Genomic DNA, 17,488 nt, shown 5'->3' with positions numbered 1-17,488 from the left:
CCTCAGGAGATGCAGCTGTGACTATGGAGTTCTGTCATCATAGTTACATTTCCTAATCTGACCCGAAAAACCTTGTTTAGAAGCCAACATAGGGATTTCCATGGTGCTGGGGAGAGAGGTGGTGATTAAAGAAGCATTGTCCCCTCTTTTGGCAGCAAGGTGCTTTCTGAACGGGAGCCACAGGGAACCCTGCAGGGTCTTATTGCAAGTACCTGTCACAAATGACTTTGCTGACAGAAGATGGGCAGAGTCATCTTCACTCACCACTTCACTCTCCAGAGCCTTGGAAATCCCTATGTTGGTGGTACTAACCAGCTTCTAATGTGGGTTTTTGCACGCATCCTCAGTCAGTGTACTGGTACAACCATTGTAAGCAGGGATTCAAATATTTAAGATGTTGTAAATCCAAGTTACAATACTGAACAGAATGCCACCACCCTGGATCTTAGAGATCATAGAGTTGTTGTAAGTCAAAACTGACTTGATGGCAATTAACAACACAACAAACTGAAACTGTATTAACAAGGCACATGACAGATGGTACAAAAATGTTGATAACTGGCACATTTGTTAATAAATTATTTATTGCATAACAGTATGCATTTTGTGTAACTTACCCAAGATGTGTATTTCTGCAAAACAGATTGCCTTAATGCTGTGAATAAATTATAATCCTCTGAACTATGATGAGCTTGGTGTCCTGCCCATAGTAGATTAATCTCTGAAAAACAAAAAGAAAACAGAAATTAAGTGAGCCTTGGAAAAATAAAGTAATGCATATAGCCTTATCATCAAGGAGATTATCACAGGAGCTCCCTGCCCCTTTTCACCATGATTGTGTTAATGAAAGAAAATAAATACATACCAACTTGAGAACAGTCCATATCACACATATCTGCAATCACTGCAGCAGCCATTGCCAGTCTGGGATCCTTTTTCCCAGCATGCTCCTTAACCTGCCTCCCTGTCCTATTGCTTTACCAACATGCTTTTCAGGTGTTTTTTTTATTTCTGTCTCTCTTTTTAAAACAATTTAGGCATTATGCCAATACAATTTGGGGGAGGGGGAGGAAAGAAATTAAAACATTTTTTAAAAAAAAGTAAGACAGACAGCTTGGGAACAGTAGGTGGAGTGAAGAAGAGCAGGGAAATGACACTACATGACTGGCCAATGCTGGAAATGAAGCCCAGACTATACACACAAATCTAATGCTACAGCAGCAACACTGACAGCAATTGATGGGGGAAACCCAGCAATAAAAAAGTATGTGATAGCCATGGATGGAGGACAGACCAGCTACTGTTCAGCCATGGCACCATCTGATACAGTTCGGCCACAAATGCATCTATTCTGCTTTATTTCCACTTTTTGGGCTTGTGTGATAATCTCCCACATTACTATAAATTATACTGGTCCCTTGCCTTAGGCAGGGGATCCGTTCCAGACCCCACCGCGTAAGGCAAGTTCCGCCTATGCTCGAGTCCCACTGAGGATAATGAGACGCATGCATGCAGCGGCGCAAGTGCCATGGGCTAGTACACCATTCAGGAAATGGTGCGGGGCTTCCAGCGTAAATTGGAAGCCATGTAAAAGACACCCGCCTATGACACAGGTGCACTGTATACAGTTACCCCTCCATTTTAGCAGGGGATCCGTTCTGGACCCTCCCGCAAAACAGAAAAATGCAGATATTCAGGCGTCATTTTGTCTCCCTCCGTTTGTCGCCTGCGAATGGTCAAGGGATGCGAAATTGGAGGGGCAACTGTATATGTCTTAAGATGTTAATGAATGTTCACTGTGTCATGTATGAAACACAAGAATTTAGGGTTCATCTATTTTAGATTGGGAATTGTGTGGCCCTCAGGATGTTTTCGAACTGTACTCTGATTATTCTGCAGCATACTGTGTTCTATCAGTTGCAGCCCAACAACATCTGGAGAGATATATACATCCAGTCCCTGGTTTGCATATTCTCTCTAGTGTTCAGAAGTTGAGCAACTATACACAATATTGCAGTTTTGTGCACATCTGTCTACAATTCAGCCCCCTCAAACACAGTAGGAATTACTTCTAGGAAAAGTTTCCATAGGCTTGTACTGTGAATGATTCAACCATTGAGAGGTTCCTGATACATAGGAAAGATTAGAGTAGCGACCATACCTTCTCAGGTCCATTTTAATGAATCCAACATGAGCAAGTCCTAGAAAAGTGCCTCCTACATGACTAGGGAAATTATCTAAAGTAGACATCAATAAGATTGGCTGAAGTATTATAAAATTGCTATTTATAAGGTAGAGAAAAGCCTGAAGAAATAATACTGTGAAAGAGGAAATGGGGAGGTTGCTGAAGTACATATTTTAACAGAAACCACAGAGGTTTGTTTTTACAAAAAATATTATTTATCAATTAAAGTGAGAAAATAAGGATTAATTTTCCATTATGTTGCAATAGGCCTTTAACAACAGGCCCTAATATTGTTTAGGGGTTATTGCAACATAATAATATGGATTTAAGTGATACTCCTTCATTAATAGAGATATTATTTAGGTTTTACTGGCGCATTACAGACAGGCATAAGGGACGTCCTCAGGACATGCTAGGTTTAAAAAGGGGCGTCAAGCTTAATACGTCCTGAGGATGTACAAGATGGCATCACGAACGCGCCACCTCCAAATGAGGCGGCACGGACATGACGCCATCGCGCTGCGCGAGGGCGCTTAGTGCGCCCTTTTGTCAGCAGAGGAAGGAGCTCCAAAACGGAGCTCCTTCCTGGTCTTGCGTTGCTGGCGCAGCCTTTAGATGGCTGCGCCCAGCGATGCAGAGGAGAAAGGGGCCAAGCGGCCCCTTTCTCCTCCTCCCCGCCACCGCCAGGTGTCCTTGGGGCTCGAAGCCCCAAGGACACCCCTTTCCAGGCCTCGGGGAAGTGGCCTTTTGCCGCTTCCCCGTGGCCTGGAAAGTGGCGGATCGGGGCCTCAGCGGCTGCCGCTCTGGCTGCTGAGGCCTCGATCTGGCGGGGAAAGGGGAGGGTGCAGGCTGCCGCTTTTCGGCGGTCTGTAACGCACCACTCTGTTAATTTTTAAAGCTCTGAATACCAAAATAATAATAATAATAATAATTTAATGTTTCAAACTTTTTTGCTCAAAAGTCAAATCTCTTGTTTCTTTCCATTAAGTCTGATGGATGTTCTAATGTGTGAATGTTTTGAAAAAATAAATCACTTGTCAATATAGGGAAATATATGCATACAGAGAATTGAAGAAAATCCCTTCTGTCCAATCACAAACAGAATGTATAGTTTTTTAAAAAGCCCTGTGGTTTAAGAGAAGAGGTTAGAGCTCATAAAATCACCCATCCAACAAAAAGCATGGAAACTGTAAGTGAATATTCTTGTCTAAATTCTACACTATGGAAGCAATAAACATGTTTTACAATCCAACATGTCGTGCTTGCTTTCTGCCTTGTGCATTTCAACCTGAATCCCCTTCTCTGCAGGTTATAGGAAATAGAGTACCTCAGACTACCATGAGGGTCTAGGTGACAATATGTTAATCTTGTTGTTACTGTTGTGGGCATTCAAGTCATTTCCAGCATATGGCAACATACGGCAAACCTATTACAAGTTTTCTTGGCAGGTTTCTTCTGAGGAGGTTTGCCATTGCCATCCTCTGAGAATAAGAGAGTGTGACTTGCCCAAGGTCACTCAGTGGGTTTCCATGGCCAAACCAGGATTTGAACCCTGGTTTCCTGAATCCTAGTCCAATGCTCAAAATACTACATTACCTGCGTAATTACTCATTACTATATATACTCGACTATAATTCGACCTCATGTATAAGCTGAGGGCAAGTTTTGGGACCAGAATTATGGATTTTGCTATGACCCATGGATAAGTGGAGGGTAAAACTTAGGGACATATAGCAAAGGATCTAAAGGATGAAGCAAAGCAAATCAATGTCAAAGAACTTACAAAATTCCAGCAGACATAACTCTTTGTGCTCACTCTTAAGATTGGAGGGATGAGAGAGTAGAAGAGTTCAGTGCTCCCAGGACACATTATACTCTTGCTTTTCACCAGGGGATGGTTCATTCTTTTAAATAAGAGTTAAAGTACAGTACTTACATTGACCCGTGGATAAGTCGACTCAGTTTTTTTGGGTCAATTTTTTTACCTAAATTTCTAGACTTATACATGAGTATACAGTACTTTTCTCATGTTCTCTGATCTAAGATAGAAAGAATGCCATGGCAATGCAGCTAAAGAATGGAAAATAACACTGCATTAAAAATCCATTTTTTAAAAAATAAAGGATTGAACTTTTATGCTTTTACTGCCACAGTCCAGCTAACCTTGACCTGAAAAGACCAGCAAAGGGCAGATGCCTTCACTCCAGATTGTGTTGACAGTTCCTGATCCTACCATATCACATTGGGAGCCAAGATCACAGGTAACAGTACACAAGGTCAGGGGCTCTGAGCCAATAATGACATGCCAGTGAACTGCTTGAGCAGTCAATGATAATAGTCTTTATCAGGACAAGGTTAAATATGATATAAGGTAGTAATCCTGTGCTTGTGTATGTAAATGAATTGAAAGTCCTTTGTGTTACTAGTCACTCAACACCAAGCATACTGTTCACTGGTGGCAATAGATATATCTTTCTACTGGAAGAATACAGAAGCTTTCTCCTAGATAGATGTAATATTGCTACTTGATTATCTTTCATCCCTTCCTGTGTCATAGTTTCCTTTAAGTGAAAATCCCCTGGGTGTGTCAAAAAGCTCAGACTGTTAATGTAATTTAAAACTGGTAATGTGCAAAGGCAGACAATAGAAAAGTACATTGTTTTCTTTAACAATAGTCTGGGTGGTCAGACTGCTGTGAATTTTACAAACCTGTCTATTTTGACAGTTATGAGTAGGAATTTGGCACACAGAACTGAAGAGACAAAATCTTTCATGGCCATCAGATGTGTAGCCTGAGGGTCTTAGAATGTCTTGAGTACATCATAGTGTGAAGGTGGGTGGTGCAGTCTAGTAGTTGGCTTGTTATATTTAAATTAATTTTAGATCACCTGTGTTAAAAGAATTAAGTTTACATGAAGCCTCTGTTGCTAATGTGAAATTCATTGGCAGCCAAGTGAGCCCTTCTCAAAAACAATGGGAAAGTTAAGATTTCAGTGCAACCATTAAGCAAGCTACTCTTGGCAGCAATTAGTATTTCACTCAGTATGTGACATTATAACAGTTAATGTCTTGGTATTCTCCACTGCCAAAATTATATCAGGGCTGATGATTAACACCTAAGTGTAAACATGCCAAAGCAAATACATTAATGTACCATCAGGTCAACCATTCTAAGCCACCAGGGGAATTACACACTATTATAAGCTTGATATTAACATATGATAACTAACAAATTATGACCTGTTAGTAATATAGGAAGCAACTTAATCATTCCTGGATGTACTCTGAGCCTCTGAAAATCCTTACAACAGCTAAACTGAAAAATGATAACTTAACCAACCCATCAGGAAAAAATCCCTAACATGCAATCTGAGAAATCCGTTTTGAAAATTCATCTTCTCCCGAAGTACACAGTATCTTAAACTTCAATTCTGGTGGGAAATGAGTATCTTAATCCACCTTTCTAATGAGTTCACAAGGGGATGAGTGATTCCTTCGAGTTATGATTCTGTGCAATAATTTGTATTTGAAATACTTCCTAGGACTATGACAGAAGCTAAATGGGTGAACAAAAAAAATCTGAAAAGGGTGGAGGTTAAAGATCCGTCTCCTTGGTTGTTTTAAAAGCATATACTTCCTATCACAAACTGTGTGTAACACAAACCTCGAGTCAATGAGGTACAGCTGTACAAACACAGTACTGTAACTGGATCTTTTTTCATTCCCTCAGTTGCTTTTTAGGATTCTGAAAAGTTCAAGGAAGAAAATCTGTGATGATTTTTTCATTCCACATTCATTCAAATCAAGTTCAAATAGTATTCAAAAAGAATTATTAAAAGCCCACTTTATTACTAGCCAGTATTCAATTAAAGAGCTTCCTAATCTAGTGAAAACAATGGCAAATTATGTTCTTCATCTTAAATACATCAGAGAGTCATTTTTAATGCTAAGAACAGTCTAGAAACCCTTGCACAGGTGGGAAAGAACTAAAACTCTGCCATTTAATGCAACTGTTGAGACCAAGCAGAAATCCTCTCAACAGCAAAATACCCAGCAAAACTTCTATTGATGCACCTTTATTAGAATCCACTGATGCCATTCAATGCTCTTCAAGAAGAAGTGCAGACAGCAGTATAATCATATGCGTATCTTCTTAGAAGTAAATCTGACAGAGTTCAGTGCAATTTTCTTCACATTCTATCCCTTCAAGCAAGTGTGAACCATACCATCTATCAGACATTAACCACCTCCAACATCAAAATACATAATCCAACCATGACTGATTTCTCAACTAGCACAAGCATGAATCCAGAGTGGTAGGTGGTTCATTCTCACATGGAAATGAGACAACACATACACACCAATCTCCTTGCTGAAAAACAATGATTATATTATTTGTAGATATCTAATAGACTTTGGCTGCATCCACATAGCAGAAATAATCTAGTTTGACACCAGTTTAACTGTCATGACTCAATGCTATGTAATTCTGGGAGCTGTAGTTTTGTCAGACATTTAGCCTTCTTTGTCAGAAAGCGCTAGTGCCACAACAAACTACAGTTCCCTGAATTCCACAGCATTGAGCTATGACAGTTAAAGTGGTGTCAAACTGGATTATTTCTGCAGTGCAGATGGCCTCTAGTGCATTTCAGTGAATGGATTTTACTGAATAAGATAACTATTGCCGCATTGCTTGACTAGTAAAATGTAATAGCACTGTGTTTGTCACGTGTTTTTTTGTTCTTGTTCTGACAGTAAGGGCGGTCGACAATGGAACAAACTCCTTTCGAGTGTAGTGGAGTCTCCTTCCTTGGAGGTCTTTAAACAGAGGCTGGATGGCCATCTGTCAGGGATGCTTTGATTTGGATTTCCTGCATGGCAGAATAAAGGGGTTGGACATGATGGCTCTTGGGGTCTCTTCCAACTCTGCAATTCTATGATTCTATGATTCTATGTTGTATTTGGTTTCATGAACAAAAAGACAACAGTTTTGCACTGAGACATTTTGCACAAAATGCAGGAAACACAGACAAAAAATAGCATCTGATTCTCATGCTGGAATCAGAGGTTGATGAATCCTTGACAAGTTATCTCACTATGTCAAAATGGTTTGTCTCAGTCAAACTCCCTGGTTTCAATTTTCCAAGCAGTTTTTCTTCGACTTCAGGATGCACAAGCTGAAAGATAACGCAACTCCAAAACACAAGCCAATTAGAAATTAGAAATAATTACCACATTACTTTGGTATAGGGAACAGAAAATTCCTTGAGTGGGTCTCTGGGTATGTACACAGAAATAGGAAGTCTCCCTTGCTTCCCCATTTCCCTTTCTGCCCAACTGCTTGCTTTAAATTTAATGTCTGAGCCAGCTTCAAAGTACTCATCCCTTTCTCATCTCATTGCTCTCTTGCTAGCCAGTAGAAGTCCAGGCCCTGTGCCTCTGTTCTGAGCAACCATCATGGCCAGGCAGCCCTCCTCAACCCTCCACCTCTCAATATTCACACTAACTCTTTCTCTTTGTGGCAGCACAAGCCTCTCACATTTTGGAATAATCAAAGCAAGCAGATAAGGCAGGCTAACCCATTTAGAAGTCTTTTTTTAAAAGGAAAAAAAACCTCCATGTTATTAATCAAGCTTTCTTTGCCAGAGTTTCAGAGTTGGAGAGCAACCATCAAGAAGGACCTCTATTGCTTTCACATTATATATGCTTCTCATACTGAGAAGAGAGAGATAAAGGACAGCTTTAGGATTTCCTTTTTACTAAGAGTTCAAATTAGTGTCTACTGCCTATCGTTTGATCTATGTTTTACTGACTGCTGCTTTACTAATGTTCTCTGCCGCTTGCTGTTTACACTACTGTCAATTGTAGTTTTACAGCTTGTTTTAAAACTTTTATTACCGCAAATTACTTTGGAGACATGTCAAGAAGTGATTCAAATTCTTAAAGATATTAACAGAAACAACCTCATTATTTTTTCTATATTTATACTACTGATAGTCAATACCATCCATGCTGTGTTTTCATACATTGGGTTTTAAGATTTGGAGCTGCACATAAGTGTCTCATGTTAATATAGATTGATATGAGTATTTTTAACAATATTAAAGGAGGAAGGAAAATTATACATTATGATAGATTTGTGGGAAAACTGGAAATTCCCTGATTTTACATTCTCATTCCAATTTCTGATTTTCTCATTTATTTTCATTCCCAGTCCCATTGTTCATACATTAAAACCCTTGTGTGGTCTACAAATAATTCAGTGAGTGGGCTAACCTAAAATGAAATAGAAAAGCATAGAATATGTTCCCAGGCTATGCATGCCAAGAAGTATAGTATGCTAGTGCAAAACCTGCCTCAAAGATCTCTGTGTGTGCCAGAAACTCCTGCCTGATCTTCTGCCATACCAGCTGAAAAACACAACAATCCCTCCCACAGATAAGATCCACAAAAGTTATAGAAAGTCAAAACAAAACACTGATTTCAAGCAATGTGGGATGAAATATCAAAAGCTAAAATAATACAAAACCTTTCCAGAAAAAAGAGAGAAAACCATGCCCTCCCACTGAAAAGTCCCAAGGTGAGCTTGTACATGGCACATTACATTAAAAATATGGAATAATCCCTATTGATTCTCTACCCTACAACAACTTTACTTCTTAAGGCTGAACTCCCATACACAGAGACTGGGGAATAACACCCCTTTAAGCTTAGGGAGGGCTCACTTCTGAGTATGTATACACAACACTGTCCTGTATCACTTTCTAACTGGAAACCACATCCAAAATCCACATTAATTTTCATAGGACTCTGTAAACCAATCATCCTGTGGTCCAGGGTGGGGGTTATAGCAATATACAAAACGGGCAGGTTATTTCAGTTAACATTAGATAAACCTAAAATGAAGGCGGTTTAGAATAAACAAATAAATTAGAAACATTTTCATTTTCCAAGGTAATATTGGTATCTATAAAGCAGCCCTGTGAAAAAACAAAATCTCAAACCAGTACTACAAAGCACAGCTAGGATCCACAAGCAAAAGAAGAGACAAGTCTTCACATGCTTATTAATGGTTATATTTTATTCTTTAAAAAGGTTTTTGATGTCCTGTTTTCTAAAAAGCTCCCCAACAGGATAGTCGAAAACCATTTTAAAAAATAAACCACAGCCATTAATAAGCACATGAAGATTCATTTCTTCTTTTGCTTGAGGATCCTCTGACAAAACACTCCATTCATTTGCCACTTGTTTTCTAGTGGTCTGCTTTTCACAGTTGCTTTGCACCAAACTACCTCAGCCACATCCTAGTCCAACATTCAAACCACCATACCACACTGTATGTTAGGAATCATTAAAAGTCTGGTTATTTTTTAAAGTATGAACCAATAACTTTTTTACATTTTCTTTTGAGGACTAGATGGTGTTTGCAGGAATAGTTGCCCTTTCTGAGGAGATCACAAGAATAGTAAAAGTGGCTTCAGACAATAACAGCCTTTATAATTTGGGAATTTCCATAAAAGAATGCACTTTCCCCACTAGAATGTTTTTCTACGTAATTTTTAATCTCAATGATATAAAATATAGATGTGGACCTAAATAAGAAAAAAGCAAACTTTCAGAAACATAACAGTCAAGTTATTGAATGAAAGAGTATTCAGATTTGAGAAATGGGTGGAGGGTGTTTCTTCTTACTGCATTTGATCACTCCTTAGTTTGCTTGTTTGCAATTTATATGAAAATGGTATATGCAAAAGGTGGATAGCTGCAGAGGATACAGTATTATGATGAACAAAAAACAATTTAATTGCTATAGTTTTTGTGAGTTTTTCGGGCTATGTGGCCATGTTCTAGCAGAGTTTCTTCCTGACATTTCACTAGCATCTGTGGCTGGCATCTTCAGAGAATGTTTGCCTGGAAAAGACTTGTCTATATATATTGTGTGTCCTGAAAGATAGCAAGATAAAGACTCAACAAATGCAAATGAGAACTGTCCCAGCAGACAATGAGCGCTATCAAGCAGACATTAATCCTCTTGTGCAGACCCTCACACCCTGAAGCCTGCCATTAGCAACAAACAATATACATGCAAATCACTCCTGCCTTTCCAGGTCACACAATATATATAGCCAAGTCCTTTCCAGGCAAACATTCTCTGAAGATGCCAGCCACAGATGTTGGCAAAACGTCAGGAAGAAACTCTGCTAGAACATGGCCACATAGCCTGAAAAACCCACAAAAAGCTATGGATGCCAGCCATGAAAGCCTTCGACTTCACAATTTAATTGCTCGCCTAATACTGAGGTCACAGGAAGTGCAACAGAAGAATAGTGAATTATAGGTGTGAAGAATAGAGAAACAAAGGTAGAAGGATATGAGAATCATCAATTTTTCAAGTAAACTCCCAATTTCAGGCCCTTGACAAACCACAAAAATTCTCTCTTCATGTTGGTTCTCCTAGGGCAGACTGCAACCACAGGCTATGAACCAATAGAACAATCCTGTTAATTATTCATCTTCCAAAATACTGGCTCTGAAAAGATCTAGTGAAAACATTCACTCTGATTAGAAGCAAGAGCTGCTTCTCACAAACAACACTCCTGCCCCACTCTTGTTCCCACTGCTAGTATTATCTTTTATGGAGAGATTGAAATGCATCTGTTTTGGGAGAACACATGGTCTATCTACCTACAAATCCAAAACATTAACAAATCTTCAGGAGTGATTAGATTTGGATTTTATCTATTTCAGATATCAATATCCCTTGTATCTGTCTGAAATAGTCCACAGAAGATGTGAGAATCAACTTTAACCCAGGCCTGCAGTTCTGTGAATTGGCAAACAAAGCCACATAGCTTTCCCTGCCTGCTCTGTTTAAGGCTCACTAGGAAAGAAGCTCCATTCTGGGAGGCATTAAGGAAGAAGGTGTGAGACAGGTGATTCTGCACCATGCATGTTGCCATTTTGCTACAAATCAACTCCCTCTCTCAAGTCTTCAAAGGACTTAGCTTTCAGTTTATCTGAGGAGGGGGAAGAAATGAACAGAGATTTGCAACAAAAGGAATAACAATAAAAACAAAGCAGGTCCTGGGTTCAACCAGTCTCATACTCAGCTACAATGGGAAATGAACCCACTTGAGAACACCAGAGGCATTATTAAAGGGGTGTGGGGGGTGAGGACCATGGCAGGTGGCACTTTAGGGAGGGTGACACAACTGTTCCTCAAACATCTGGCAGAAACAGGCTGCGGCATTTGCCTGCATCCCTTTAAAATGCTGAAAAGATGGGGTGAGGCTCAGTGGAAGGAGAAAAGAGAGGCGTCAGGTTTTTTCCCCAATTAACAGTAATGAGCCTGGAATCTCAGGTTTTAGCGGTGACCAGGAGTGTGTTTGCACAGTTAACTCTAGTGCACCAACTGCGCCTGTTCCTGGAGAAGTCAGATTTGGCCACAGTGGTCCATGCCTTGGTTATATCCCGTTTGGACTATTGTACTGTGTTCTCTGTGGTGTTGCCTTTGAAAAGTGCTCAGAAACTTCAGTTGGCCCAAAGAGCTGCAGCCAGGTTGTTAACTGGAGCATCCAACCCCTTTGCTGTGACAGCTTCATTGGCTGCCAGTCTGTTTCTTGGCACAATTCAAAGTGCTTGTTTTGACCTATAAAACCCTATATGGCTTGGGTCCAGGTTTCTGAATTGCCATATCTCCCTTTACAAGCCCACTAGAGTGTTGAGATCATCCGGAGAGGCCCTTGTCTCTGTCCCACCACCCTCTCATTTTGGAACAAGAGAGAGGGCCTTCTTGGTGGCTGCTCCCAAGCATTGAAACTCTCTCACTAGAGAGGCCAGGATGGCTCCATTCCTGCTATCCTTTCAGCAACAGATAAATATATTCATATGCTGTCAGGCCTTTTAAAGTAGATAAGGGCTGAGACTTAAACATTGTGTATTTTAAATTTTAAAGTTTGTATTTTTAACATGTTACATTTTAATTTATAACTGTATTAACTTTTCAAATTGCTTAATTAATTTTTTTAATTTTATATTTATACATTTTAATGTAGTGTTTTTACACTGTATTGTTTTTTAATTTGCTGTTAGGTGCTCTGAGTCCCTATGTTGGGAGAAAGGCAGGATATAAGAAAATAAAATAATTATAATCATAACAATGTACAAATCAAAATCAAATTTATTTTTTCAATATTTTTGCTTTTTTTATAAAAAAAATCACACCTTACCAAATTTTCACTTTAACCACATGAAACTATATACATTTAAATACACATAGGCTGTGCATATGGTATAGTAATTTAAAGGTATAATTTTAATTTTTCTAGTTCTTTATTACATTCAGTGATATATAGGAATTGTGATTTATTAAAAATATTAGTACAAAACACATTAATAAGGATTCTGTATGGTGTGGTATGGGAAGAAGTAAATGGGGACAGGTGGCCCTATGAGTGATAGCACCAGGTCGCTACTCCTAGTGATGCCACTGGACAACATTGAATTATATGGACCAGTCATCTGACTTTGTATAACGTAGCTTTGTATGTTCCTGATGAAAAGAATATTCACAAATACTTGAATCAAAAAGGGTTTCTAAGGTACCAGGAAACTCAGACAGAAGAATATTCTTTTCAAAGTTCTGTGCAAAGTTCATCGTGTGGGGTTTTTTTTGCATGCAAATGGTATTTTCTTCACAGGAAACCTGTTTCTATACAGAGAAAGGGCTTTCACTGTATAGAAATCAACAAATGCCCACCTTTTTGTGCAAAAACAAGTGAAGAAAATTCCCCCTTTTTCCCCTCTCAGACTAAGTCCCAACCATCAAACATTATAAAGTTTTCAAGGAGTTTCTCAGCAGGAAAAAAAAGTTCTCCAAATTGATTGTCGCTGCAGGTGAGAGAGAATGATTAGAGATCACATTCCTTGTTGGTGTACTTAAGCAGGCAACACTGAGAAGAGCTTCAGCCCCACCACTTTTCCCAAATATTTACTACCTTGTGAAAGGCACTTTGCAATATTAAAATATTAGCTAAAATAGATAATTTCAAAGCAGTTAACTGGACAATAATTGATGAAGAGATGTGTTTCAATGTTACATGAACAGATGAAACAACAGGTAAGCATGCAAACTTCTCCAGCCCAGCACCCTACAAGAGAAAACACTGAAAAGTATACTGACTACAGGGCAAGTAAGACTAATGCCAATCTAAACAAATAGGAGAGGATGATATATCCTGCAACATATCAGGTTCTATTCAGAAGCTTTTAAAGCAGTCTAATGCTGAAAAATCAAAATCCCTTGTGGACACAAAAGGCCTGTGATGCCACATCTGTAGCTGAGCTATTCACCTAGTAGCCCAAGAATATATTTCCATACACTTATATCAATACAGAGCCTATGTTTGAAGAAATCAAAGTATTTTTACATTCTGGAGTACATACATTTATAACTCCTCAGGTTGCATTAATAAAACCTCTGAAATGTCACTATGAGAATATATTCATTCTGGAAAGATTTGAAAAGGAAATCACTGGAATAAGAATGAAAGACAGAAGATAATTCTCTTTTTGTTCTTAAGTGTTCTTATTTTCCTGTGTTCTGGGCTGCCTCCATAAAGATTGATGTTTGGTGTCACTTCTAGGAAGTGCAAACTGTTCAGCTTCATTGCAAACTATGTCCTCATCCTCTTGCTCTGCTGGATACTACATACTTTGGCAGCTGATATTCAGATGGGAAGTGCTTTTAATGGCAAGAATAGTTGCCAGTGAAACCTTTTCCCACAATGTCCAAAATTTTGGATGTGCATACATTAAAGGAACACACAGCCAGAGTACACCAAGAATTAAAGAACTGCTAAGATGAATGCAGTGAATGCAAACCTTTAAAAACACCTAAAAACTCTTTAAAGGACTGAAAGAAAAAGGCAACAAGTGAATCACATTTTGTTTGGGTTTTTTAATGTTATGGTCTGGAATCAAAGCACCATGCAATGGGGGTGCCAACTCAAATTTATTTTCCAAGTCCTTTGGATAGGACAGCCTCAATAGGCACCCAGCCAGAGTGGATCCAAATTCTCCTCTTCCATTCCCACTGTGACTTTACTTGTCTTCTTTCCCTGTATAACTGACTAGACAGAAGAGCAAGGCAAGGCTACTGCTCTGGATCTTCACGCTGATAAGATACAGTAACAGCAAGGAAGTGGAACCAGGCTAAGAGTCAGGATAAGCAGCAGATCCACTGCATAGGAATAGTAGATCTCCTCTCAGTTTTTCAAACTTTGCTCCTACAGCTACCGAAGAGCGGAACTTCTGTTGGGAATAGAAACTATTGGTAAAGGGATTGGTAACAGAGGGGCTTAAAGGACCACAAAAGGGACCCAGGGGCCACACTCTGCCCACCATTGTGGCACCTGGCAGCTTCTCTATAACTGCAGGAGAAGTGTGGATGAAACCAAGAATGCATTTTCTGAGTTCCCCAGCAATGCATCAACTGGCCACTGCTAGTGAGGAGATGCTAGAGGTGGCACTTTCAGAGACTCACAGTGGACTTCATGGAGTGGTGTGAACTTCCCCAGATACCCACAATAGTGCCCACCCCTGCCTGACAGAACAAGCTTCATATCCATTAAACAGGTTCCTTTATTTTGAACACCATCTCCTACCCCATGCCCCATGCTATAACTGCATTTGAAATGGAAACAACTTTCAAAATTGCTTTTGAAAGCTGGCTCTGAGGGACAGCTGGGTTTGGGAAAGCTTGGGGGAATGAGGAATCGGCATATGAGGAATGCCTATTCCTCCTCCTCCCCAGAGACCTTTCCTGGTCCCCAGCTGTCTGCAGAGGGCCAAAGGGCCAGGACAAGGAGGAACAGGCACATGCCTATTTGTCCTCCTCCCCAGGGACCTTTCTCAGCTTCCATCTGCCTCTGAGAGATAGCTGGAGGCCAGGAGAAGGGCAGAGGGAAGAGAGCAACTGGTACATGCCTGTTGCCCCCCTCCTCCCAGACCTTTCCTGGCTTCTAGCTGTCTTTCAGAGTCCAGGGAAAGGTCAGGGGTAGAAGTTCTGCCCCAGAAGTCCTGCCCCCAGAGGACGGAAGTCATGCCCCCGGAATCTACGCAATGCTGGAAAAATTTTACTGAGCCACATTTTGCTGAGCTTGAAGACTCTAGAATTAAAATAAAATAAATAAAATTCTTGCTGTATTGGATGTCAGACAATGGACATAAGGAAGCAGGCACAAGCACTTATTTTAAGCCAAAAAACAAACAAACAAAAAAACTATTTCCCCTTCCTCCAATGTGCTAGGAACCAGCACCATATTGGACTACAGTGTGCCCTTTTTTTTACACAGGGGATCCGTTCAAGACCCCCCATGTAAAAAAACATGTGTATGCTCGAGCCCCATTGAAAGTAATGGGGCTTGTGCACGTGGTGGCAGTGTGGTGGTGCCCACACGCCACAGGTGCACATCCCATTGATCTAATTGGGGCATGCCACACCTTGTGCCCTGCGCACTCCCGTGCGGCTTTCAACATATGCTGAAAGCCACGTATAGTGCATCTGTGTATGACGTGGGCGCACTGTACAATGTTTTCTTTCAGTCATGAAACACTGCTAGGGACTGACACTGGTTCAGGGACTACCACTCTGAGTAGCACTGAGATCCATAACCCTCCGGCTGGTGTAGCTGAGAGGTCAAATTGAGCAACATCCAAGCCAGTTCTACTCTATCTCCCAACTCCCCCTTTTGAAGCCTATTGCTGGTAGAAAAACAGCTGACAGTAGATGTACACCCACAGAAATTTCTGTGCCATATTGTGTATTCTGGGCCTCACAGAAAGTGACGCCTGCCACCTTATAACCTGTCTTGGATCCAGCTGAGTTAGGATTCCATTGTTAACAGTTCTAATTTGTCACACAATATTTTAGACAGTATGTTGCAACATACTGTCGATTTGGTAATCTGAAGCAATATTTGTTATGATGTGTTACGGTACTTGGTTCTCATACTGAAGTACATGCAATGAGAACATAGATAAATTATGGTAAAGCATTCAATGCAAGGGAATGGATGTGAAAAATTATTATCATGCATACACTAGTGAATTTTATTCTACACATGATGCACATATAAATAAAGCACAAGTAGTTTACATGAAACCAACTGAATATCTAAAAATATGTTATAGAAATTATTACCTCATTTGTGTACTTCCAAACAAATACATAAAATATGGGAAATCCATCAGTTACTGTGGTGGCTTCAAATCTGGATGGGAGCACACATGTGGGTGCTGTCTGGTATGGATTACTCACACTTAATTAGAGAAAATTAAAGAATTTAATTGATTCTATAATTCCTTTTTTAAAGGGCTGCATTGTACTATGTCTCAGGTATTAGCCTCAAAATTAGTTTGAATTGTATCTAGCTTAATCGTACATAACAGATAGCAGTAACTGTTAAAACAGCTATATTATCAATCTAAACAGCAAGGCTAAACCAATGGCTACAAATGCGATCAAAACCAATGCCATCAGTTTCTCAGTTTAGTAGTGGGAAGAGCTCCCCTGTGTAAGTAAAATGTAGGTAATAAGATGAAGTAATACTAAAAAGTATGGCAAATGGCATTTTGCTTTTACCATGATTTTTAATGTTCTTATTCAGCTGTAACAAGTTACAACCTATTTATCTGCAGACATTTCTCTAACTCAGATTACAAAAGAACAATGTTCTAACTTCCACATCTATCAAGTGTAGCCTGCTTAGAACATAAATAATACACATTCCTTAAAGAAACAGAAAGGACCTTGCATTTATAATACAAGTCATTGTGGGTTGTTTTTTTCTTTTTTAAAAAGGGTTGGATGACAAAGAGCTCTCCAGTTTTTTGAAAAGGTTTTTCCTCTTGAATTAAAGACAAGTGGTTAACAGCCATGAGTAATTCTGTGTAGACAGATTTTATGTCATATAGGTTTCCATACAACTGCTAACCAGGCTGAAATTTGTCTATGTTATATCATGGTTACTGAATACAAAAGCTACAAACTTGGGGAAAATGATTTCTTATCTATAATGAAAAATGAATATATACGATCTACAGTACTTTTTTTGTTATAGTACTATACTTAACATGTACAGAATTTCATACTGAATCCCCCACTGCCTAAACAAAATATGAGAGGCAATCCTCAGTGCACTTCATTAAGGGGATAAGCCCCTAGTAAGTGGTACTTCTTCTGAGGTTATACACTTCAATGCCTCTTCACATAACATCTTCGTGTGACACAGAAGACAGAGG

The 17,488-nt window shown here is 39.6% G+C and overlaps 1 protein-coding gene across 1 annotated transcript in view; it reads right to left on the bottom strand.

The window, feature by feature from the left end:
* The window catches only part of AGMO (alkylglycerol monooxygenase), a 161,275-nt gene that overhangs the window by 105,298 nt on the left and 38,489 nt on the right, over positions 1–17,488 (bottom strand). The window contains exon 4 of the mRNA XM_089534012.1: positions 618–721. Within this exon, the coding sequence (XP_089390138.1) occupies positions 618–721 (104 nt within the window). The remainder of the gene's footprint in view (positions 1–617; positions 722–17,488) is intronic.

The sequence above is a fragment of the Sceloporus occidentalis genome, unplaced genomic scaffold (assembly GCF_023333645.1).
Source record: "Sceloporus occidentalis isolate IW3139 unplaced genomic scaffold, rSceOcc1.0.p SCAF_7, whole genome shotgun sequence".
In the NCBI taxonomy this organism is placed as follows: Eukaryota; Metazoa; Chordata; class Lepidosauria; order Squamata; family Phrynosomatidae; genus Sceloporus; species Sceloporus occidentalis.
The sequence above is the reverse complement of the archived record's forward strand: the minus strand, read 5'-3'. Positions and strand labels throughout refer to the sequence as shown.